A 24,746-nucleotide genomic window follows, 5' to 3' on the forward strand; every position below is an offset into this window, starting at 1 on the left:
GTGGATGCTGTGGCTGTAAATGGTGGTATATATATATTTTTCTTTTAGGTCACCGCCCAGTGTGTTCTCCAAACACTCATTGAGGTGACTATGTTTACACTGTGCACACTGTGAGTTCTGTCTCATTGTGTTTCCTCTCCTCTTCCTGTGCTCACTCACTGGCACTGGTTCTGGGCTGGGAGATTTAAAACTTCCCTGCCCGCCCCAGCCTATCTCTGTCAAGTTCTCCAATCCCACCACTCTTGGATATCTCACAACTCCAGTAGGAAAAACAACTGCAGCTGCTGGTTTAAATTGAAGGTAGACACAAAATGCTGGAGTCACTCAGTGGGTCAGGCAGCATCTCTGGAGAGAAGGAATGGGTGACGTTTCGGGTCGAGACCCTTCCTCAGACAGATGTCAGGGGAGGGGGCGGGTCCCACAACTTCGGCCTGTGTTTTAATCTTTTTATTCTTCTATTTTTTTCTTTAATTGGGTGGTTCAGGTGGGAAAAAAAATTCAAAAAGGAAAATTGTAGCAAAGAGCCCAGTGGTGATTGGAGCACTGCGAGGCCAGATATGGGAGTGCTGCCAGAGGAGAGGAGTATGGAGCACCTGAGACAGGGCCACACAGGAATTACCTTCCAGTGCCCAGGGTTGTATTCAATGTAGTCGGGACCAGAGAGATGAACTGCTTCCCCCTAGCTGCAACAAAAAAATCACTGCTACAAGACCAGGTTGCCTAATAGAACACCGTCTAATTGTCAAACAGATGTGACCAGTGCAAATGCAAGGCATTTTCAAAAACAGGCTGAATAAGCCTTTACCTAAAAATATTGCAATAAATAATAGTTTGAGAGAGCCTGGCTTCAGTGATTGTTGATGTGCTATTTGCTACACTTTGAACTGCCTTCGTTAACCAACAAATACTATATCATGTTGAACTTGTGGCGGCACCCGGGGGCTAGGCCACTCCCTTGGTCATTCCACTCGGCACTCAGTGGACGGGAGGGATTAGGTCACTTCCTGGGTCAGTCCCCTTGGGTCAGGTGGTCTGGGACTATAAAGGGTTTGGGTGTGTCGACTCACGTTCTTCTTGAGTGCGATGTTTGATACCACAGGTAATAAAGTTATTAATTACTCACCTGGCGTCTGGCCTGATTACTGCGGTGACCGCACCCACTACAAACTGATTTTTCCATGTATAATCTGTATAGTTCCTCACTGTGAAAATAAATGATGTGGTTATGCCCTGACTTCCCCATCCCCGACTCCCCAGACCAATAGGACTCGGGGCCAGGGGTGGAGTGGTGGGGGGGTCGGAGCCAGGATTGGGGCTGGGAGAGTAGGGCAGAGATAGGAGGGGCCAGGGCTGGGGGGGGCAGGCTGTACTGGGGGGGGGTGCGGCCTGTACTGGGGGGGCAGCCTGTACTGGATGGGGGGAGGCTGTACTGGGGGGGCAAGCTGCTGATTTGTCCTGAGCTATAACCCACACTTGGTTTGGATATTTCAGAGCGCATCCACCAGGCCCAGGCTGCAGCGGCGAAAGCCAAGAAGGCCTTGCAACAGAAACCCAAGCTGACCACCAAGATCGTGAGTATTATAAGCTGTTTCAGGCCGGGAGCATATTGTTGGGAGCATATTGTTTGGAGCATAGGGGGCTGAGGGATGACATTATTAAAGTTTACAGGATCATGAGGGGGTGTAGATAAAGTGACGATGGTCCGCTTCCGGTCACGCGACCGCTGCTTGCTTCCGGTCACGTGATCGACGCCTGCTTCCGGTCACGTGATCACTGCTCGCTTCCGGTCACGTGATCGCGGGTTTTCAACGCTTTTCGATTTACGATACTTTTGGTTTCTCGGAATGGAACCCCATCGTAAGCTGAGGAGCACCTATAATGTCACCCCTCAGCTTCGTATCCCTTGGCAGAGCATTCTAAAACCAGAGGACACAGGCTGAAAGTGAGAGATCTATGAGGAACCTCAGGGGCAACATTTTCACTCAAGAGGGTGGTTCGTATCTAAAATGAGCTGCCTGGGGAAGCTATAGAAGTGGATTCAATTTACAATTGTTAACAGATATTTGGATAGGTATATGGATAGCATGGGTTTAGAGGCCTTTGGGCCAAATGCAGGCCCAACTTGCAATTGCCCAGATCCCAGCAATGTCAGCATGGATGTGTGGCCAAAGAGTCTGCTTTAATGCTGTACAGCTGTATAACTGCAGCGGCGGATCAGGAGACCTGAACCATTTGTTCCATCGGGGCGATCTTGGACCCCGCAGCTGGCGGTGGAGCCCTCCGTGTCGGGGCGATGAAGCTCCCGCATTGGGGGGACTCAGCTCCCCCGCGCCAGGCGATCGGACCCTGGGTCGGGGCTGGTTGAACCGTGTGCGGCTTGGAGCTTCCTGACATCAGTCTCTACACGTGACTGCGAGCTCCTCGATGTTGAAATTCGCAGGCCGTGGTTGGAGCATCAATCCCAGGCATGGGATCACAAGCTCCGATGTTAAGTCCATGGCCCCACGGTGGGGCTCAAAGTCGGTCTCGAGCAAGGCCGCCAGCTCCATAATGTTAGGCCACAGAGCGACCGGAGATACGATCCAGAAAACAGTCGCATCTCCGGCAAGGTAAGAGATTGAAAAAAGTTTCCCCCGACCCCCTCCCCCACCCCCCACCCCCCACATAAAACAAACCAGAGAACATTAACACTTACCTACAAATTAACACTATCCTACCCACACTTGGGACAATTTACAATTTTACCAAGCCAATTAACCTACAAATCTGTACGTCTTTGGTGTGTGTGAGGAAACCGAAGCTCCCGGGGAAAACCCAGGCAGGTCATGGGGGGAACAATATAATACAATACAATATATCTTTATTGTCATTGTACAGGGGTACTACGAGATTGGGAATGTGCCTCCCATACGATGCAATAATTTAATTAGCTAGTCAGTATTAATTTAAACAACCCAATGAAACAAATTAGAACAGTTTTAAAACAGAATAAAGTGCAAGTAGATCTGTGCCGGTTCACTGTGCGATGTGACCATCCGGCTCAGCAGGACCGGTTCATAGCAGCTATGGCCCTGGGGATGAAGCTGTTCTGGAGGTGCGGGAGTAGAAGGCCTTGTATCGTCTGCCCGATGGTAGAAGTTCGAACAGACTGTTGCAGGGGTGTGAAGAGTCTTTGTGGATGCTGGTGGTTTTTCTGAGGCATCGTGTGTTGTAAATGCCCTCCAAGGCTGGTAGCTGTGTTCCGATGGTCCTCTGAACTCTATGGACTACCCGCTGAAGAGCTTTCCTCTCTGCCTCCGTGCAGCTGAGGTACCACACAGGGATGCCATGTGTTAGGATGCTCTCTATAGTGCAGCGGTAGAAGGTCGTCAGCAGCTGTTGGGGTAGACCAGACTTCTTCAGTGTTCTTTGGTAGAACAGTCGTTGCTGTGCCTTCTTGACCAGCGCAGCAGTGTTATTGGACCATGTTAGGTCCTCCGAAATGTGAGTGCCCAGAAACTTGAAGCTGGACACTCACCGTACAAACTCCGTACAGACAGCACCCGTAGTCAGGATCGAACCCGGGTCTCTGGCGCTGTAAGGCAGCAACTCTACTGCTGTACCACCTAGTGCCTAGCCCCTAGTGCCCAAGTTTTATAGGTCTTGGCTAAATCCCTTTCAGAGAACTGCGTTTAGGTTCAGGCACTACAATTCAGGATTAATTAATAGTCGCCAGAGTGGTATCAGGGACCGAGAGGATTAAGTTATGAAGACAGGCTAGCTTTTATTTCCTTCAATATACAAACAAAACATGATCTAATTGAGATATTCATAATCTTGACTGAAACATTTCAACAGTAGAAACTCCTCAGATGAGAAATCAAGTGTAAAGGGGTAATTAGAGTAGATTAAGAGCAACAATTAGAGTAGATTGTTGAGGAGTTAAAACAGGAAACTGCTTTACAGAAATCTGGAGCTCACCACAAAGTGAGCTGGAGAGGGGTGGACGTTTCAAGGCTGAAATCTCCACATTTTTTGTCAGAGGAAGTTAATCTCATGACAGACCCATCTGGAAATCATAGCATTCACAAAACTGACTACATCCTGAATTCAATTGTTTCCAGCAGAGTTTCAACCTGTGGTGATATGGATAAGTACTTCGTGAGTGAACAATTATTTGTCCATTTTTGATGTTAGCAAAATATTTGGGAATAATGACTCAGATTTTCATTGATCATAAAACCTGACCTGTGACGTGCCCTGGCTCCACCTGGATCTTTCACTGTTCTTGCCTTTGCATGTTGCAATGATAATGGTTAATAAATGATCACAGCAATCAATCACTGTTAGTTGGATTTGGACCAACCAAGACATTGAACAATTTGGCAACTGTGGGTTCAAAGTCATTTGTTTCTCTCTATTATGTTAATTTGCCTCATCTTATTTCAAATTACTCACATACTTTATCCCATTATATTATTGCCTACAAGAATTTGAAGGAATTATATGTTGTTCTCTCATCAGAACCAATGGAACTTGTCAATTAAGCTTATGATTCTGTTAAGCATTTTCCCTCGATTATCCATGAAGTCCATAAATATCTCTGTTGGCTTGTTTTATTTACTGGCATTTTCCACCATTTCTTCCTCATTAGCTTTGAATTTCTTTCCCACTTTGCACAAGCCAGTTCTGAAGGTTATGAACAATATTTTTCTGCACAGCAGAGCATAATTTAGGAGTGAGTTTTGAAGCCTCAAACAGAATTAGTTTCAAGACACAGCGCAGAAACAGGCCCTTCGGTCCACTGAGTCGTCGCCGACCAGCGAGCAACGCACACTTACACTATCCTGCACACACTAGGGACAATTTATAATTTTACCAAGCCAATTAACGTACAAACCTGCATGTCTTTTGACTAAGGTAGGAAACTGGTGCTCCCGTAGAAAACCCACGCAGGTCATGGGCAAAATGTACAAACTCCTTACAGACAGCACCCTGAGAACCTTGCCTGTCAACGGGTAAATAACTCAGTGAAGATCAGTAGACTGAGTGAGGAACACCACATGTGAGCAGACAGCAGCACTACATGCTTTCTACATCCCCATAGGGTTGAATGGATTTTAACGTTGTGTTTGGTTTTTCTAGAAGTCCTTGTGTAAGGAGAGTACATCGAAGCTTCCTCTGTGTGAGCAGTCTCTGGGGCCCCAGGTATTGGCAGACTCCAGCTTGCCCCACACACCTGTGACTCCAGTCACCCCGACATTGCCGGCTACACCCACCTCACCGCTGGCAGCCGTAGATGGCAGCAAAATCACCACCACCAGTGCACCAGAGCTGGCCAAACCTGCTCAAAGGTCAGTTACTCAAAACCACTAGTTTCACAAAACAATCAAATCCTGTTGCTGAATACTTGCAGAAAACATTGACTGTACGATGGGGTGGGTGGACAAGTATTACATGATAACGTAGGTCTTCACATTACAGTGACTATCCAACACTGTTGTATCTCATGAAGATAGCCAAGGAAGGACATTTCATACTGTTAATGTCTCATATTCCCTCTAACCTGCAATCTGTACAAAATTCTTCTCTCCCTGTCCTTGGTTTTCTGCTCTCCCCTGAAGCTGAAGTCTCAAACTGGCCTGAAGATGCATTTTCTGCCTTTAAGTTAAGGCAGAATCAATAATTAGTATTAGAAATAATGTGAATACTCACAGAAGACAGAGGGTTGTGGTGAAAGGGGGTTATTCTGGCTGTAGGTGACTAATGGAGGGATCTGTGCTTGGATTTTTGTTTGTGAGATATATAAATGACTTAGGCATAAATCTAGATGGGGCAGTTAGTAAGTTTGCAGATAACACCACAATTGCTGGAGTTGCGGACAGAGCTGAAGGCTGTCAAAGTATATAATGGGATATAGATCGGCTACAGAAAAATGGCAAATGGCATTGAATGTCTAGACCATTTGACCCATTAAGTCTACTCCGCCATTCAATCATGGCTGATCTAACTCTCCCTTCTAACCCCATTCTCCTGCCATCTCCCCATAACCTCTAACACCCTGACTACCTGACACGTGAGCAAGTGTGAGATATTGCTCTTTGGGACATCAAATGTAAGGGGAACGTATACAGTTAATAACATTGATGTGCAGAGGGATAGGGGTCCAGGCCAATAGCTTCCCGCTATGGGCAACACAAAGAGAGAGAGTGGTAAAGAAGGCGGGTGGTATACCTGCTTTCATTGATTAGAGCATTAAGTATAAGAGTCAAGAAGTCATGTTGCAGCTTTTTCGGACTTTGGTTGGGCTGCATTTGGAGTATTGTGTGCAGTTCTGGTTGCCCCTACAGTAAGAATGTGGAGAGTGCAGAAGAGATTTACCAGAATGCAGAATTAAAGGGTGTTAACTGCAGGCTGCCACCCTCTGGGTACAAAAAACCATCACGTCCCCTTAAAACTTTGCCCCTTCGAGCTTAAAGCTATGCCCTCTAGTATTTGATATTTGAACCCTGGGGAAAAAGGTTCTGATTATCTACCCTTTCTATACCTCACATAATTTAATATACTTCTGTCAGGCCTCCCCTCAACCTCCAGTATTTAGAGAAAAAAATCCAAGTTTGTCCAACCTCTCCCTGTGGATAATACCACCTAATCCAGACCTCATTCTGGTAAACTGGATAGCTCTTAAGGATAACGGAGTCAGGGGGTATGGGGAGAAGGCAGGAACGGGGTACTGATTGAGAATGATCAGCCATGATCACATTGAATGGCGGTGCTGGCTCGAAGGGCCGAATGGCCTCCTCCTGCACCTATTGTCTATTGTCTATAAACCACCTCTGCATCCTTTCTAAAGCATCCACATCTTTCCTGTAATTGGGTGACCGCATAAATACTCCAAATGCAGCCTAAACAAAGTCCCATAAAGCTGCCTCATGACTTCCGAACTCTCATACTCAGTGCCCTGACCAATGAAGTCAAGCATACCATAAGCCTTCGTCATCGCTCTATCTATGTGTTGTCACTTTCAGGGAGATATGGTTTTGTACCCCAAGATCCTCTGTACATCAATGCTGTTAAGGATCTCTGTCACTAATTGTATCCTTTTCACTTACATCCGACCTCCCACAGTGCAACACCTCACACTTGCTTGGATTAAACTCCAGTCCCTGTAAAATAAAGTGTTTTCTGAGACCAAAGCCCTGAAATAGTATAAAATGTGCAAATAGCAAGATAATCCCTTTCCTAGAAGCAACATGCATGCAGGTGTGTACCCACTTGTGAATTTTGTTTGTATATGGTAGATTATCTGATTTCTTGTAAGAAAAACTGAGCCAATGTTGCAGATAGATGATCTAACTCAGCGAAAGCCCTGTTCTGATACAGTTGGAGAAAGCTAGTTAGCTTTGCTATTGTCTGGAAGGCTTCACCATGCCCATATGGAAGGTGTTTCTCAAGCTTCAGCTGGTCCTCATACTGACAGTGCAGGCCACAGGTTGTCAGTTCAAGTTTGTTGTTGCACACAGACATTTGGTGAAGGTACAGGTACATGAAACTCTTGGCTGCAACATCAAGTATATAGACTCAGACAACACACAAACAAATTATACATAAATAATGCATGCAATCCTAAAGGAAAAAAGACATTTGCACACAAAACATAACTGACGAAAAATAGCAAATACAAAGTAGTGCAAGAGGTGGTCTATTCTAAGAGGTAGATAGTGTTCCATTGTCAAGGGTTCCATGGGTTTATGGTTATAGGAGAGTCGCTGTTCTTGAAACTGGTGGAGTGGAACTGCAGGCTTCTGTACCTCTTGTCCAATGGTAGCAGGGAGAAGAGGGCATGAGACGAGGGGATGATGGGGATCATTGTTAGGTGCTGCCTTCTTGAGGCATTGCCTCACGTAGGTGCTTCTGATAGTGGGGAGGGCTGTGCATGTGATGGGCCGGGCTGGGCCCACCACTATACCATCTCTTGTGTTCCTGTGCGTTGGAATTGCTGTACCAGCCCCGTGATGCAACCAGTCAGATACTTTCCACAGTATGTGTGCAAAGGTTTATTGGAGTATTCGGAGACATGCAATGATGCAACTTCTTTGTGATTAATCTCTGTGCTGGGCCCAGGACAGGTCAATAAGATGTTAACACCCAGGAATATGAAACTGCCAAGCTTCTCCACTGCTGACCCACCAATGAAAACTGCAATCAGCTCTCCCGACTCCCCCTTTTCGAAAGTCAACGATCAGTTCCTAGTCTTGTTGATGTTGAGCGAGAGGTTGTTGTTGTGGTGCCACTCAACCTGGAGTTCTATCTCTCTTCTAACTCATCACCATTGGTGATTTGGTGAACCACAGTGGAGCAGTCAGCAAATTTCTAGGTAGCATTGGAGGTGTGGTTAGCCACACTGTAAGGACAGAAGAGTAGGGGACTAAGCACGCAGCCCTGCGGTGCACCTGTGTTGATGGTCAGTGAGGAGGAGATGTTGTTACCAATCCGCACGGATTGAGGTCTGCCGATGAGGAAGTCAAGGATCCAAAGAGAGATACTGAGAAAGGTCAAAGCAAGAGTAAAATGGGGAACGAAAGTGGCAGACAACAGGAAGTTCCGGATCACTCCTGTCGGCTGAAAGCAGGTGCTCTGCAAAGTGGTCACCCAGTCTGAGTTGGGTTTCTCCAATGAGAAGACTGCATTGTCAACACTGAATACAGAACAGTAGACGGGAAGAATTGAACAGGAACAGGAGTTGCACCTTGTAGATGACGTGCAACACCTGTCCTTTCATCTCTTCCCTTCCAATAAACTCAAGATGTATAGAAAGAGTAATTATCGATGTGTCCTTGTTATAGTACCTGACTTCCTCCAGCAGATTTCTCCAGCAGGAGGGAAGCTCTGGCATTGGGTATAAGGCTTCCCACTACCTTCATAAAGTCTGGTGGTATTTTGTCATTTCTGGTGCACACTTCCTTTGGACGTTGTTTCTCAACAGTTAGTGTGAAACCAACCCATGTTCTGTTCAGCGCTGGGGAATGGCTGATGAAGTATTATCTCCAACAGGGCCCGCCATCATTATAGATGCCTCTGCTCCCCATTTGTCAATCTGGTATTGTTAATCCATTGCTTTATGGTTTGTTGTCGTGGTGAAGTTGGTCCAGGTGCCTTGCCACGAACTTCAAAGATCCATTTAAAATAATATTGGTATTGTCCTGATGAGGTTTGTGACCCATTATCTAATTACCTTCTGTACTGCAGTCTTAACTTTAGTCTTTAAGTGTGGTGGTTGATGTAAGGCTGAAGAATCTCTCCCATTATACTTCTCCTGAAAATATTGTATACAGAGTAGAACGTTATATACCTCAGTTTGTCTCCTCTGAAATAATGTATTTACAGCTTAATGTCATGTTCGTAAGAGATAGGAGCAGAATTAGGCCATTCGGTCCATCAAGTCTACTCCACCATTCAATCATGGTTGATCTATCTTTTTCTCTCAACCCTGTTCTCTTGCCTTCTCCCCATAACCTCTGACACCCGTACCACAATGTAATAATCAAAGATACTAGAGGAACAAGATAGACCACTCAACCCTAAAAACCGTAGTACACCATGGCGCCATTTTAGTAGACAGAAACTTGCAGAAACATTTAAATAGAAAAATAACAAAAATCTGTGAATTAATAGATGAGATATATTGTGCATTTTAATGGTATCATCACACATACTGTTCCCCAAAACACTGATTACACTGCGAGAGGCAGAGCGAACGGCGGGTTTTGCCTACTAAAATGGCTCCTTTGTGTACTACACTTTAGTATAGGCGATTTTAACGGAGTGGTCTATTTTGTTCCTCTAGTATCTTTGGTAATAATGTAATCAAGAATGTAAGAATTGTAATGTGTAAACCAGCATGAAAGCTTGCACTGATATAGTGGATTTAAAGCAGCGTATAGCCATTGCCAAATTAATTTTGTACAGTCGGAAATAGTCCTCAGAAATTCTGTGAAATAGGATATTTCCTCCTATTAGAATAAATAAACAGTACACCATGGAACCTGAAATTGAAAAATCTGAAGGTGGAAATGCAGGTAATGCTCAACTGGTCAGGCAGCATCTGTGGAGAAAAACAATGTTAACCTTTCAGGTCAATGACCTGATGTGAGATCCGACTTATGTACACAATATTTACTACAAAGTATTCCATTCTGCAATAATGTCGTGAAAGAAGATTATATCTGCAGAAATAGTTTGAAGACAGCAGGATATCGCATTCTGGAATGGCAGCATTCAGAAGTCTTTGCATCAAAAATAAAATGTGGTCAGCAGGATATTCTAATCTTCACATACTTTGCTGCAGACTTTTTCCATCAATAAATATGTATATTCCAAGTTTTATGTCTGTTAACATTCTGTAAACAGCAAGATAATCTCCCAGCTGAAGCCTGGTGAAATGTAGGAGGCACTCTCCCTAACATTCCTGGAGTTTGAAGGGGTGATGAGCTGGTCTGCTTTCCCCAAAGGGAACAAGATTCCCCTTGACCTGTTAGGATCGAGTTAAGGGAGTTCTCTTTGGTTGTTAGATCTTCAACCTGAATCACTAACACGGATGTACATGGTGCTATTTGTGGCATCTTGTTAAGTGTTGATGGGTGCTCTCATTGAAGGTGTTACATAAAGGCAAGGATCAATATTGGAAGAGAGGATGAATGGTGCTGGTGTAAATATTGAATGAGTTGGTGATTGAGCTGCTGATGTTTACAGATGTTGTAAGAAGGGTTTGATTTTGTTTGCAGTGTTTTGCTGATGTCCTCGCCCTCAATGCCACAGCTTGGGAACCTTCTATCTGGATCACAGCCAGGACTTCACACTGGGCCCCAGGCTCAGGTGCTGTCTCACTCAGTGACTGCAACCGTTCCCCAGGTGCGGGTAGTCACCGCCCAGCATGGCCTGGCCTCGGCCGCACACCCACCCTCTGTGGTACAGCAAGTGCAGCAACACCAGCACCAGATCCGGCTGCCCACCGTCACCGCCTCTGCTCACACTAAAGTGCTACCTCAGGTAAGAAGCAGCAAGACCAGGAGCCCCAGCACACTCATAGCACGGAAACAGGCCCTTCACTCCAACCAAGATGCCCCATCTAAGCTGATCCCATTTGCCCCCGGTTGTCCCTCTAAACCTTTCCTTTACGTACATGTCCCAAGTGTCATGTCAACATTGTTACAGTACCTGCCTCAACAAACTCCTCTGGCGGTTCGTTACATATACCCACCACCCTTTGTGTGAAAAAATTGCCCCTCAGGTTCCTGTTAAATTTCTCACCTTTAACCTTTGTCCTCTAGTTCTTCATTTCCCCTACCCTGGGGAAAAAACATGTACATTCACACTATCTATTTCCCTCGTGGTTTTATACAGCTTTTCAGACAACCACTCTGCTTCCTGTCTCCAAGGAATAAAGTTTGTGTCCGATCCCTGCAGCTTAGTCTCTCGAGTCTTGGCAACATTCTCGTTAATCTCTGCAGCTTAATGGCAGCTTTTCTGTGGCAGGGTGAACAGAACCGAACACAATACTCCAGGTGCGATCTCACCAATGTCCAGAACCGAACACAATACTCCAGGTGCGGTCTCACCAATGTCTTGAACAACTGTAACCAAACGTCTATACCCGGAACACCTGACTAATGAAGGCCAGTGTGCCAGACACCCCCGTCACCACCCTGCTGTACACGTGTGATGTCACTTTCAGGGACCATGTATTATACTCTCAGATCCCTCTGCACCACAGCACTCCCCAGGGCCCTGCCATTCACTGTGAAGGTCCTGTTTTGGTTTAACTGAGTTGTAAATCTGTGGAATTCTCTGAGGCAGTGGAGGCCAATTCTCTGAATGCATTCAAGAGAGAGCTAGATAGAGCTCTTAAGGATAGTGGAGTCAGGGGGTATGGGGAGAAGGCAGGAACGGCTCGAAGGGCCGAATGGCCTACTCCTGCACCTGTTGTCTATTGTCTATAACTTCCAGAAATGCCACAACTCACCCTTATCTGAATTGCACTCCATTTGCCATTCCTCGGCCCACTTACCCAGCTGATTAAGATCCACTAATTCTTGATAACAATCTTCATTGTCTATGGTACCACCTACATGAGTGTTATCTGCAAAACTAGTGATTTTCCCTTGTACATTCTCATCCAAATCGTTGATCTAAACCACAAATAAAATGGACCCAGCACCGATCCCTGAGGCACACCCCAAGACACAGGCCTCTGGTGGGAAAAAAACAGCCTTCCTCTGCTTCGATAAGCCAGTTCAGTCTGAAGAAGGGTCTTGACCCAAAACGTCAGCCATTCCTGCTCTCCAGAGGTGCTGCCTGTTACTGCTGAGTTACTCCAGCATTTTGTGTCTATCTTGGATTTAAACCAGCACCTGCAGTTCTTTCCTACACACTCGGTATCCAGTTTGCTCCCTGGATCCCATGAGTCACGGTTCACAGTTCCAACCTTCAGGCATCGTGGTCCACAGATCCCACCTGCCTGCGCTTCCCTTGTCCAGACGAAGAATGGTCCTCACTGTCTCTGTATCCAGCATCAGCCAGTAAGGTGTAGCCAAGCTTCAGGCAGGGAGACCTGCCTCACAACGCCGGGCAGTTCACACAGGTGGCAAAGACAAGGGTGGAACCTCGCTCGCCTCCTGGCATAACACGAAACAAGCAGAAACTGGCCATTCAGCCCTTCACTGCTGTAAGATTACAACGATGCAGCAGAAGAGTTGCTGCCATACAGTGCCAGAGACCTGGGTTTGACCCTGACCAAAGGTGCTGTCTATACAGTTTATATGTTCTTCCTGTGACCGTGCGGGTTTTCAAGGGTATAGGTCCTGCCCTTTTCCACTCAGGAATTACCCATTATGTGTGTCGAGAAATGTAGCAAAGTACTCAGAGAACGAAACCCTGTGTGACTAGATTGGTCAATCAGACAATAAGCATAAAATTGTCTTGTCCATGCTGACCGTGATGCCTAGCTGCACATCACACATTAGGCCTGTAACCTTCTACACATTTCCTATCCAAGTACCTGTGCAACAACCTTTTAAATATTGTACCTGCCTCCATCACCTCCACTCTGTTCATTCCAGGTAATCAGCAATCTCTGATCCCCTTTAAACTTCTCACTTCACACCTTAAACCCATAGTTCTAGACTCCCCAGCCTTGGAAAAAGACCAACTACCTTTCTGATCGGTTCTCATAATTTTATACATCTGTTCAAAGCCTTACCTCGGCCTACTATGTTCTGGGGGGAATAAACCCAGCCTGTCCAGTCTCCTTATAACAACAACCCTCCAATCCAGGTAACACCCTTTGCTGCCTTGTCTGTTGTTACCACATTCTCCTGTAATGTGGCAACCAGAACAGTAAACAATATTCCCAATGTGGTCAATGATTGGTACGGTGCAACATCATGTCCCAACTCATACTCAATGCCTTGGCTTTGAAGGTGAGCATACCAAATGCCTAGAAAGGAACTGCAGATGCTGGTTTAAATCGAAGATAGACACAAAATGCTGGAGTAACTCAACGGGTCAGACAGCATAGAAACATAGAAAATAGGTGCAGGAGGAGGCCATTTGGCCCTTCGAGACAGCACCGCCATTCATTGTGATCATGGCTGATCGTCCCCAATCAATAATCCGTGCCTACCTTCTCCCCATATCCCTCGATTCCACTAGCCCCTAGAGCTCTATCTAACTCTCTCTTAAAGCAATCCAGTGATTTGGCTTCCACTGCCCTCTGTGGCAGAGAATTCTACAAATCCACAACTCTTTGGGTGGAAAGGTTTTTTCTCACCTCAGTTTTAAATGGCCTCCCCTTTATTCTAAGACAGTGTCCCCTGGTTATGAACTTGCCCAACATTGGGAACATTTTTCCTGCATCGAGCTTGTCCAGTCCTTTTATAATTTTATATGTTTCTATAAGATCCCCTCTCATCCTTCTAAACTCCAGTGAATACAAGCCTAGTCTTTTCAATCTTTCCTCATATGACAGTCCCGCCATCCCAGGGATCAATCTCGTGAACCTACGCTGCACTGCCCCAATTACAAGGATGTCCTTCCTCAAATTAGGAGACCAAAACTGTATACAATACTCCAGATGTGGTCTTACCAGGGCCCTATACAACTGCAGAAGAACCTCTTTACTCCTGTTTGACCCAAACAGTCTTTCTAGGTGAGACGACCCAAACAGTCTTTCCAGGTGAGACGACCCAAACAGTCTTTCCAGGTGAGACAGAGATTCACCTGCACCTCCTCCAACCTCATCTATTGCATCCGCTGCTCTAGATGTCAACTTATTTACATCGGCGAAACCAAGTGCAGGCTCGGCGATCGCTTCGCTCAACAGTTGCGCTCGGTCCGCGTTGGCCAAACTGATCTCCCGGTGGCCGAGCACTTCAACTCCCCCTCCCATTCCCAGTCTGACCTTTCTGTCATGGACCTCCTCCAGTGCCATAGTGAGGCCCACCGGAAATTGGAGGAACAGCACCTCATATTTCGCCTGGGCAGCTTGCAGCCCAGTGGTATGAACATCGACTTCTCCAACTTTAGATAGTTCCTCTGTCCCTCTCTTCCCCTCCTCCTTCCCAGATCTCCCTCTATCTTCCTGTCTCCACCTATATCCTTCCTTTGTCCCGCCCCCCTGACATCAGTCAGAAGAAGGGTCTCGACCCGAAACGGCACCCATTCCTTCTCTCCCGAGATGCTGCCTGACCTGCTGAGTTACTCCAGCATTTTGTGAATAAATACCTTCGATTTGTACCAGCATCTGCAGTTATTTTCTTATACTTCTTATACTCCTGTACTGAAATCCTCTTGTTATGAAGGCCAACATTCCATTAGCTTTCTTCACTGCCTGCTGTACCTGCACACCAACTTTCAGTGACTGGTGTACAAGGACACCCAGGTCTCGCTGCACCTCCACCTTACCTAACCTAACTCCATTGAGAAAATAATCTGCCTCTTTGTTTTTGCGGCCAAAGTGGATAGCCTTACATTTATCTATATTATGCTGCATCTGCCCATTCACTCAACCTGTCCAGGTCACCCTGCAACCTCCTAACATCCTCTTCACAGTTTACACTGCCACCCTGCTTTGTGTCATCCGCAAACTTGCTAGTGTTGCTTCTAATTCCCTCTTCCAAATCATTAAAATATATATTAAACAGTTGCGGTCCCAACACTGAGCCTTGCGGCACTCCACTCGCCACTGCCTGCCATTCTGAAAAGGACCCGTTTACTCCTACTCTTTGCTTCCTGTCTGCCAACCAATTTTAGACAATAGACAATAGGTGCAGGAGTAGGCCATTCGGCCCTTCGAGCCAGCACCGCCATTCAATGTGACCATTCAATCATTCTCAATCAGTACCCCATTTTTCTATCCATGTCAACACCCTACCCCCAATACCATGTGTTCTAATTTTAGTCACCAATCTCCCGTGCGGGACCTTATCAACGGCTTTCTGAAAGTCTAGATACACTACATCCACTGGCTCCCCTTCATCCATTTTACTTGTCACATCCTCAAAAAATTCCAGAAGATTAGTCAAGCATGATTTCCCTTTCATAAATCCATGCTGACTTGGATTTACCCTTTTATTGCTATCCAAATGCACCGTTATTACCTCTTTAATAATTGACTCCAGCATCTTTCCCACCACCAAAGTCAGGCTAACTGGTCTGTAATTCCCTGTTTTCTCTCTCGCTCCTTTCTTGAAAAGTGGGATAACATTACCTATCCTCCAATCCACAGGAACTGATTCTGAATCTATTGAACATTGGAAAATGATCACCAATGCGTCCACTATTTCTAGAGCCACCTCCCTGAGAACCCTGGGATGCAGACCATCAGGCCCAGGGGATTTATCATCCTTCAGTCCCATTAGTCTACCCAATACTATTTCTCGCCTAACGAAAATTTATTTCTGTTCCTCTACCCCCCTAGATCCTCTGTCCTCCAATACATCTGGGAGATTTTTAGTGTCTTTCTTAGTGAAGACAGATCCGAAGTACCTGTTCAACTCTTCTGCCATTTCCTTGTTATCCATAATAATTTCACCCGTGTCTGCCTTCAAGGGACCCACATTTGACTTTGCTACTCTTTTTTCCTTAACATATCTAAAGAAGCTTTTACTGTCTTCTTTATATTCTTGGTCAGCTTCCCCTTGTACTTCATCTTTTCAGCCCGTATTACCTGTTTTGTTACCTTCTGTTGTTCTATGAAAGTTTCCCAATCCTCTGGCTTCCGGCTACGCTTTGCTTTGTTATACATCTTTACTTTTAGTTTTATTCCATCCCTAATGTCCCTTGTCAGCCACGGTTGCCTCTTACTCCCCTGAGGAGAGAAGGAATGGATGACGTTTCGGGTCGAGACCCTTCTTCAGACCAGTCAGGGGAAAGGGAAATGAGAGATTCGACAGTGATGTAGAGAGATTAAGAACAAATGAATGAAAGATATGTAAAAAAGTAACGATGATAAAGGAAACAGGCCATTGTTAGCTGTTGCTAGGTGAGAACAGGAGCCTGGTCTGACTTGGGTGGGGTAGGGATGGAGAGAGAGGGAGTGCAGGAGTTACTTGAAGTTAGAGAAATCAATATTCAGACCACTGGGGCTGTAAGCTGTCCAAGCGAAATATGCTGTTCCTCCAATTTGCGTTTAGCCTCATTCTGACAATGGAGGAGGCCAAGGACAGAAAGGTCAGAGGGAATGGGAAGGAGAATTAAAGTGTCTGGTAACCGGGAGATCAGGTAAGTCTAGGCGAATGCCTTCTTTACTATTCAATCTACCTGTGTTGCCATATTCTGTGAGCTATGGACTTGCAACCTGCACATTTAATGGAGCCTCTAAGTAAACAGGTTGATTCTGGTCACAAGGAATCCAGTATTTTGTGTTTTGTTTAGTAAACTAACTTTGCGTTTTTTTGTGTCTCCAGATTGATTCTGGCGTTCCATGAGTGAATTTAAAATGTAATATCATCCGTTAGGGGAATATACAGGTGGAATCTGTGTTTAATGTTGCTTGTTGACCTGGAGTGAGATTGGATTCCCTGTTGATGGTCTGGAGGTGGATTTAATTAATGTTCCTGTTTTGGCTGAGTTTCTCGATGGAGATGAGTTGACTGACTCCTCACTCATTTCTTCTTGCAGTCTATTCTGAGCGTGCCAGTGAAGGCACAGTCGGGGATCAGCACTGTTCACATCCAGCAAAGTTCCACAAAAGCAAACCTAACAATGGCTGGAATCAGCACGGCTTCCAAGACGGTGTCCAGCACACTCAACAGTGCTGCGTCGAGCTCCGCCACCACCATCCTCCAGAACGTGGCTGGTCAGAGCATCATGAGGCAGGTGAGCATGGACTGAACATGCCCTGGCCTGGCTGCTTTGTTTGACATTGTTGGCCAATGGAACCTGAGAATCAGGGGTGTTTCTGACACGAGGAATCCCATTGCGTCTGTGCCAACCGAGAAAGAGATGGCCAGTTCATCCCACTGAGCACCTCAAGGTCGTCAGCTTGTAGAATGCAGTGCTCTCTCATGTATGCTTAAATGTGATGAAGGTTCCTGTCTCCACACCTTTCAAGCAAGTGTTTCACACCCCACCATCATCTAAGTAAAAATACTTCCATTGTGTTGGTGACACCTCCGCACACAGATTACCATTTAGTTTCTATTCTGTCTTACTTTTTTCTTAACTATCTCTTTTTCATATGATATACTCCTTCAAATTTATTTTCCTTTCGCCTCGTCACCATTTTCCCTCAAGACTTTATGAAGGTTGTGCTCTTGAAATTTAACCTTCTCCAACCCTGCACGTTCTGACGTTAACTAGTTCATTAGATTCTCACTAAGGGAGAATCTCCCTTTTTGTTTGTGGCAACCTATTTTATGTGATCCTTTACTTTTTGTTTATTCAATTAACTTATCATACAGGATCTCCAAAGTTGTAATCTCTAAATGACTTCTGTTGCCATGTCGTAGCATGGAATAGAGTAATGGGAGGATAGGTCAGACAAATATATGGTTGGAGAGATGGTGCTGAAAGGAGGGCATTAAATTCCTGGATTGTGGAATGCTACGTCCCCTCTTCACTACCCCTCGTGCCTGTGCTGCCCCTCTTCACTACCTGTGCTGCCCCTCTTCACTACCCCTCGTGCCTGTGCTGCCCCTCTTCACTACCTGTGCTGCCCCTCTTCACTACCCCTCGTGCCTGTGCTGCCCCTCTTCACTACCTGTGCTGCTACGTCCCCTCTTCACTACCTGTGCTGCCCCTCTTCACTACCCCTCGTGCCTGTGCTGCCACATTCAGGGAACTGTGGATGAACCCCAAGATCCCTCTGTTCATCAATATTTCTTACTGTCTTACCGTTCACTATATGAGCCCTCCCCCTATTTGACTTCCCAAAATGCCTCTCCCCACATTTGTCCGGATTAAATTCCATCTGCCGACGCTCCACCCAACTTTCCATTTGATCTTGATTTTGCTGTAACCTTTGACAGCCTTTCTCGCCATCCACAACGCCAACCTTTCACCTCGTCAGCAAACTTACAAATCCTGCGTCCTACGTTTACATCCAAGTTGCTAATGTATGTCATAGCACTGATCCCTGCGATAAACCAAGCCTCAGCAGAAAAACATCCTTCCAATATCACCTCTGCCTCCTATACCATGTGGGACCTTATCAAATACCATACTGATGTCAGTGTGGCCGACTTGCTCCCCTCTGCCTTCATCAATCTCCTCAGTATCTCCCTAGGCAACTCAGTCAAATTACAAGTGACAAGATTTCCCCCACACAAAGCCACACTGTCCTTTGTCCTGTTCCTGTCTTTCCAAATGTATGTAAAGTATTTTCTCCAATAATTTCCCTGCCAATGGCGTAAGATGCCACATCCAACACCACCTCCATACTGACCTGCTCCAGATTATCCACATACGTGAGACGTTTTAATTTAGGACCTCGCCCACATCTCCTGGCTCCATGCATAGAATACGACCCACCGTTTCCTTGGCCTCCATCTTGCTCCTGATACACGTATAGAATATCTTGGGAAATGTAGTCAATTCATAGGGAGGTGTAAGATTAATAGTTGTAGTACTAGAGGGGTTTTAACTTCCCCAATACTAACAAGAGTTGCTTAGTGTAAGGAAGGGTGGAGATAGTTGGGGCCTGACAGGAAGTTTTCCATCGTTGCTGGTGACTGTGGCGCCAGATGACTGAAGGGCAGCAATGTGGTATCTTTATTCAAGGAGGGCACTCGAGATAAGCCATGTTATTATAGGCTTGCGAATCCAACATTGGTGTAAGAGAGGTTATTGAAATATATTCTGAAGGACAGGATTAATAGTCAGCGTGGCTTTGTTGAGGGGAGGTCCTGTTTGATCAGTTTAATTGCATTTTTTAAAGAGGTAAAAGTGCAGTGAGGGCCGTTATTCAGTGGGCCTTAGACACAGTCGACTGGAATGTAATGAGACCCAACTCTCTTACACTGAATTGTACATAAACAACTCCATAGAAATGGATGAGCATTGAGCATTCTATTACTCAGATGATTATTGGTGTTGTCCTTTCCTTGAGAGGTCATAGAGTTTAGTGCTCCACATTGCTCCTGGTGATACCTCCCCCCCCCCTCCCCCCCCCCTCCCCCCCCCCCCCCGAGACCTAACATGTCTTTGTCCCAAAGACGATATGAATGCTGAGATCCATTGAGCATCTAATTTAATCGACACTCACAGAATGCATTTTTTTTATTGGTGAGGGTGGCAGGGGTTATGGGGAGAAGGCAGGAGAATGGGGTTGAGAGGGAAACATAGATCAGCCATGATTGAATGGTGGAGTAGAATTGATGGGCCGAATGGCCTAATTCTGCTCCTAGAACATATGAACTAACCGCAGGGAAATTAACTACTCTGAGGCTTATCCAATTGTCTCATTTCCAGTACCCATTCGGGATTGGATACACTTGATTGCAGTTTTTGTTTCTGGTCTTGGCCCCTGAATTTCCAGATCACTCAGTAAATTACTGCTACTGGGGTGTGAGCGGTTGTTTTATAAACTACCTGAGCCATTAGCTGTGGCAGAAGTTAATTGATCAACAGATTCTTATGCTGTGTACTGCTGTGGTTTCAGATTTTGACGGGTGCGTGCACAGAAACAAGACCCCTGTTTGCGGTTCTGAGGTTGGGCTTGTAGTGTGAAAACTGAAGTTTGTTTTGTGAATGTTAACAGTAATTGATTAGCTGCTTCTTGTCTAGGTTGCCATTGCAGGCCAGCTTGGCATGAAGACCCAGTCTGGCGCAGGGATCCCATTAACGGCGACCAACATCCGCATCCAGGGGAAGGACGTGCTCCGCCTGGCACCGTCCTCCATCACCACCGACTCCAAGGGCCAGACAGTGCTGCGCATCACACAGGACATGATGGCCACGCTAACCAAAGCCCCAGTCACCACCGTCAAACTCACCCCCGACATGCTCGGGACCAAGGGCATTTCAGCCACTCTGCGCGTCACCCCAGCCGTGCAGCCCACGGACTCCCTGGTGAAGACCTCCAGCTGCACGAGTGCCTCGGCCACCTCCACCGTGGTCAAGGTTACGCCAGACTTGAAGGTGACGGACGCTACCAGCGCCGCCATCCGCCTAATGCCTGCCCTGGCTGTAACCGTCGCTGACCAGATGAGCAAAGTTTGTGCTCCCCTCTCCTCGACGGACACCAAGCCGACAGCCACCATCCGCATCATGCCCGGACTCGGCGTCATTCCCAAACACGGACAGGCCATTGCCGTGGCAACTTCCAGCAAGCCCTTCACAGCTGCCGGCACAATATCCTCAGCTGCAGTAACACTGACAACAGTCAGCACTGCTGCATCAAAGGCCGTCACCAAGATGACACCAACAGCTGCACTGCCAATCTCTATAGGAACGGGTACAGCCACAGTCAGGCAGGTTCCTGTCAGTGCAACCATGGTGACCACAACACAGGCGGTAAGTTGAAGTGCTGCCCATCTCTGGTGGTGTCTAGAGGCACTGCCTCACCCAGTGTTAGGGTGGTCGCAGTGGTAGCCTTGGCCAAAGTGGCTGATCCCATTCATCCACCGTGTGCCATCGTGATGATTGTACCTCCAATAACACTGCGTTCACTTTTTAATCAGCTTGTTTCGGTGCCAAATTGAGTATTGCAAGGAGCAGAGATGGTTGGAGCATGGTTGGAGATGATGTAATATTTCACATCAAATAACTTTTGAAGGAACTTGGACTTGAAGCATGAACTCTTGTTTCCCTTTTTACAGATGCACCTGATCTACTGAGTGTTGCCAGCATTTTCTATTTTTATTTCAGATTTCCAGCAGCTGCAGTTTTGATTTTCCTTGAAATTCCTGGTATCACAAAATGCTGGAGTAACTCAGCAGGTCAGGCAGCATCTTGGAGAGAAGGAATGGGTGACATTTCGGGTCAAGACCCATCTTCAGACTGATGTCAGGGGGGGCGGGACAAAAAAAGGATATAGGTGGAGACAGGAAGATAGAGAGAGAACTGGGAAGGGGATGGGGATGGGGATGGGGAAGAGAGGGACAGAGGAACTATCTAAAGTTAGAGAAGTCAATGTTCATACCGCTGGGCTGTAAGCTGCCCAAGCGAACTATGAGGTGCTGTTCCTCTAATTTGCGGTGGGCCTCACTATGGTACTGGAGGAGGCCCATGACTGAAAGGTCAGAATGGGAGGAGGAGTTGAAGTGCTCAGCCACCGGGAGATCAGGTTGGTTAAGGCGGACTGAGCGAAGGTGTTGAGCGAAATGATCGCCGAGCCTGCGTTTGGTCTCGGCGATGTAAAGAAGTTGACATCTGGAACAGCGAATCCTATAGATAAGGTTGGAGAAGGTGCAGGTGAACCTCTATCTCACCTGGAAAGACTGTTTGGGTCCTTGAATGGAATCGAGGGGGGAGGTAAAGGGACAGGTGTTGCATCTCCTACGGTTGCAGGGGAAAGTGCCCGGGGAGAGGGTGGTTTGGGTAGGAAGGGACGAGTGGACCAGGGAGTTACGGAGGGAACGGTCTCTGCGGAACGCAGAAAGGGGAGGGGATGGGAAGATGTGGCCAGTAGTGGGGTCCCGTTGGAGGTGACGGAAATGTTGGAGGATGGTTTGTTGGATACGCTGGCTGATGGGGTGGAAGGTGAGAACAAGGGGGATTCTGTCCTTGTTACGAATGGAGGGAGGGGGAGCAAGAGCGGAGCTGCGGGATATAGAGGAGGCCCTAGTGAGAGCCTCATCTATAATGGAAGAGGGGAAGCCCCATTTCCTGAAGAATGAGAACATCTCTGATGCCCCAGTGTGAAACACCTCATCCCGGGCGCAGATGCGGCGTAGACGGAGGAATTTTAAATTTAGAGATACAGCGCAGAAGCAGGCCCTTCGGCCCACCGGGTCCGCGCTGCCCAGCGATCCCTGCACATTAACACTATCCTACACCCACTAGGGACAATTTTTTTAAACATTTGCCCAGCCAATTAACCTACATACCTGTACGTCTTTGGAGTGTGGGAGGAAACCGAAGATCTCGGAGAAAACCCACGTAGGTCACGGGGAGAACGTACAAACTCCGTGCAGACGGCGCCCGTAGTCAGGATCGAACCTGAGTCTCCGGCGCTGCATTCGCTGTAAGGCAGCAACTCTACCGCTGTGCCGCCCTTAGGGGAGTAGGGGATAGACTTTTTGCAGGTGACAGGGTGGGAAGAAGTGTAGTACAGATAGCTGTGGGAGTCAGTGGGTTTGTAGTAGATGTCAGTCACTAGTCTGTCTCCTGTGATGGAGATGGTGAGATCCAGAAACGGTAGGGAGATGTCAGAGATGGTTCAAGTATATTTAAGAGCAGGATGGAAATTGGTGGTGAAATGTATGAAGTCAGTCCATGAAATCCCTGATAATTGATAAATGAGTACTTTAAGTATTCGGAATGATTCGGGGTAGTCAGCATGGAATAAGAAACCGCGTCCCTCAAATCTGATTAGGAATCTAAGTTTACAACAGATTCTAGATCAGTTGGGTATTTGGGCTAGGGAATTGCCAATGGAATTTACCTCTAGCAAGTGAGATATATTGTACTTTGGATGTCAAACCAGCGCAGGACTTACACAGTAAATGTTAGAGCCCTGAAGAGTGTTACAGAGATGATGGCGAACAGTGCACAGTGGTGAAGAAGGTGTTTGGAATGTTTGCCTTCATTGGGAAGGGTACTGAGTACAACAGCTGGCACATCATGATGCAACTGTACAAGTCGTTGGTGAGAACACACTTGGAGTACTGTACACAGTTCTGGTGTCATCACGGTGGAAAGAGTACAGAATAGATTCACTAAGATGTTATCTGAGCCTTCATGCTTGAGTTATGGGGAGATATTGGATAGGTTGGAACTATTTATATTTGGAGTGTAGGAGGCTGAGGTTACAGGTGTTAGTTTCGTTTATTGTCGTGTGTACAGAGGTACAGTGAAAAGTGTTTTTGTTGTGTGTTATCCAGTTAGTAGAAAGACTATACATGATTACAATCGAGCTGTCCAGGAGATAGGGAATAACGTTAGGTGCAAGATAAAGTCCAGTCAAGTCTGAGCATTTCCAATGAGCTAGATGGTAGGTCAGGACCACCACCAATTGGTGTCACCACCAATGAGCTAGATGGTAGGTCAGGACCACCACCAATTGGTGTCACCACCAATGAGCTAGATGGTAGGTCAGGACCACTCCAGTTGCTGATAGGACGATTCCGTTGCCTGATAACAGCTGGGAAGAAACTGTCCCTGAATCTGGAGGTGTGCGTTTTTACACTGCGGTACCTTTTCCCCAGGGAGTGACCAGGTACAAGATGTGTCCATGATCATGAAGAACGTGAATGCTCATAATATTTTTCCCATGGTAGAGGATTCTAAAACTAGAGGGCATTGGCTTATGGTGAGAGGGGAGAGATTTAAGAGGGACCTTGGACTACTCCGAGAGTAGTCCATATCTGGAACAAACTGGTGGTTATAAATGAAACAAGTATTAAATTGCAGAGAAGTTAGGAGGAAGTTAGGAGGAATGGAGAAAGAAGAGAGAGGCTCTTGCTAAGTTAGAGATCGGGAGCAATTGAATATGGCAAGTTGTGGTAAAGGTACTATGAAGGAGATATGAAAGCGTGGGGACAAACAACCCACCAGCTGACAGTGTGAGATACAACAATGGCGGTGAAGTTGTTGAGACTTGACTGCTAATTTCTGAGATGGAGGGTGGCACTCAGGCTTGCATTGACCATCACTGGAGCAGTGTGGAAGGCCAAGGACAGGGGGGTCAGCGTGAGAGTGTGAGGGAATTAAAGTGTAAGGATGAGTAAGTGGAGGATAATCTGCACACTTATGTAAGTGCGCAGCCCGTCTGCATTTGGCTGATCCAACATGAGCTCCAAACACAATCCTCCCTGCAGAACAACAATAAATCACCACATATATATTCAAGCTAATTAAAAGGGTTTAGTGAAGGAGATCCATGAGTAACTAGATGAGTCATTGAGGTGTAGAACGCAAATGTTCTGCAGAACCTGTAAATAAAAGTTCAGTTTATCTCTCACTGGAATAACTTTATATTGCATTGTAGCAAGAATCTGACCATTGGAGAAGTTCAAGGAAAGATTAATGAGAATGGTGCTAACAGTTAAATGGATAGTGTGGAGAACTGAGATTGTTCTTCCTAGATTTTCTTGGAGGTATTTAAA

General features: G+C 46.4%; 1 protein-coding gene across 5 annotated transcripts in view; it reads left to right on the forward strand.

The window, feature by feature from the left end:
• nfrkb (nuclear factor related to kappaB binding protein) overlaps positions 1 to 24,746 on the forward strand; it is a 112,279-nt gene that overhangs the window by 66,348 nt on the left and 21,185 nt on the right. For all 5 annotated transcript variants that reach the window (XM_078426997.1, XM_078426994.1, XM_078426995.1 and 2 more), the window contains exons 19-23: positions 1,492 to 1,571; positions 5,125 to 5,333; positions 10,764 to 11,028; positions 17,158 to 17,355; positions 20,263 to 20,991. In XM_078426997.1, coding sequence (XP_078283123.1) covers positions 1,492 to 1,571; positions 5,125 to 5,333; positions 10,764 to 11,028; positions 17,158 to 17,355; positions 20,263 to 20,991 — 1,481 coding nt within the window. The remainder of the gene's footprint in view (positions 1 to 1,491; positions 1,572 to 5,124; positions 5,334 to 10,763; positions 11,029 to 17,157; positions 17,356 to 20,262; positions 20,992 to 24,746) is intronic.

This window comes from Rhinoraja longicauda, chromosome 32 (assembly GCF_053455715.1).
Source record: "Rhinoraja longicauda isolate Sanriku21f chromosome 32, sRhiLon1.1, whole genome shotgun sequence".
Classification (NCBI taxonomy): domain Eukaryota; kingdom Metazoa; phylum Chordata; class Chondrichthyes; order Rajiformes; family Arhynchobatidae; genus Rhinoraja; species Rhinoraja longicauda.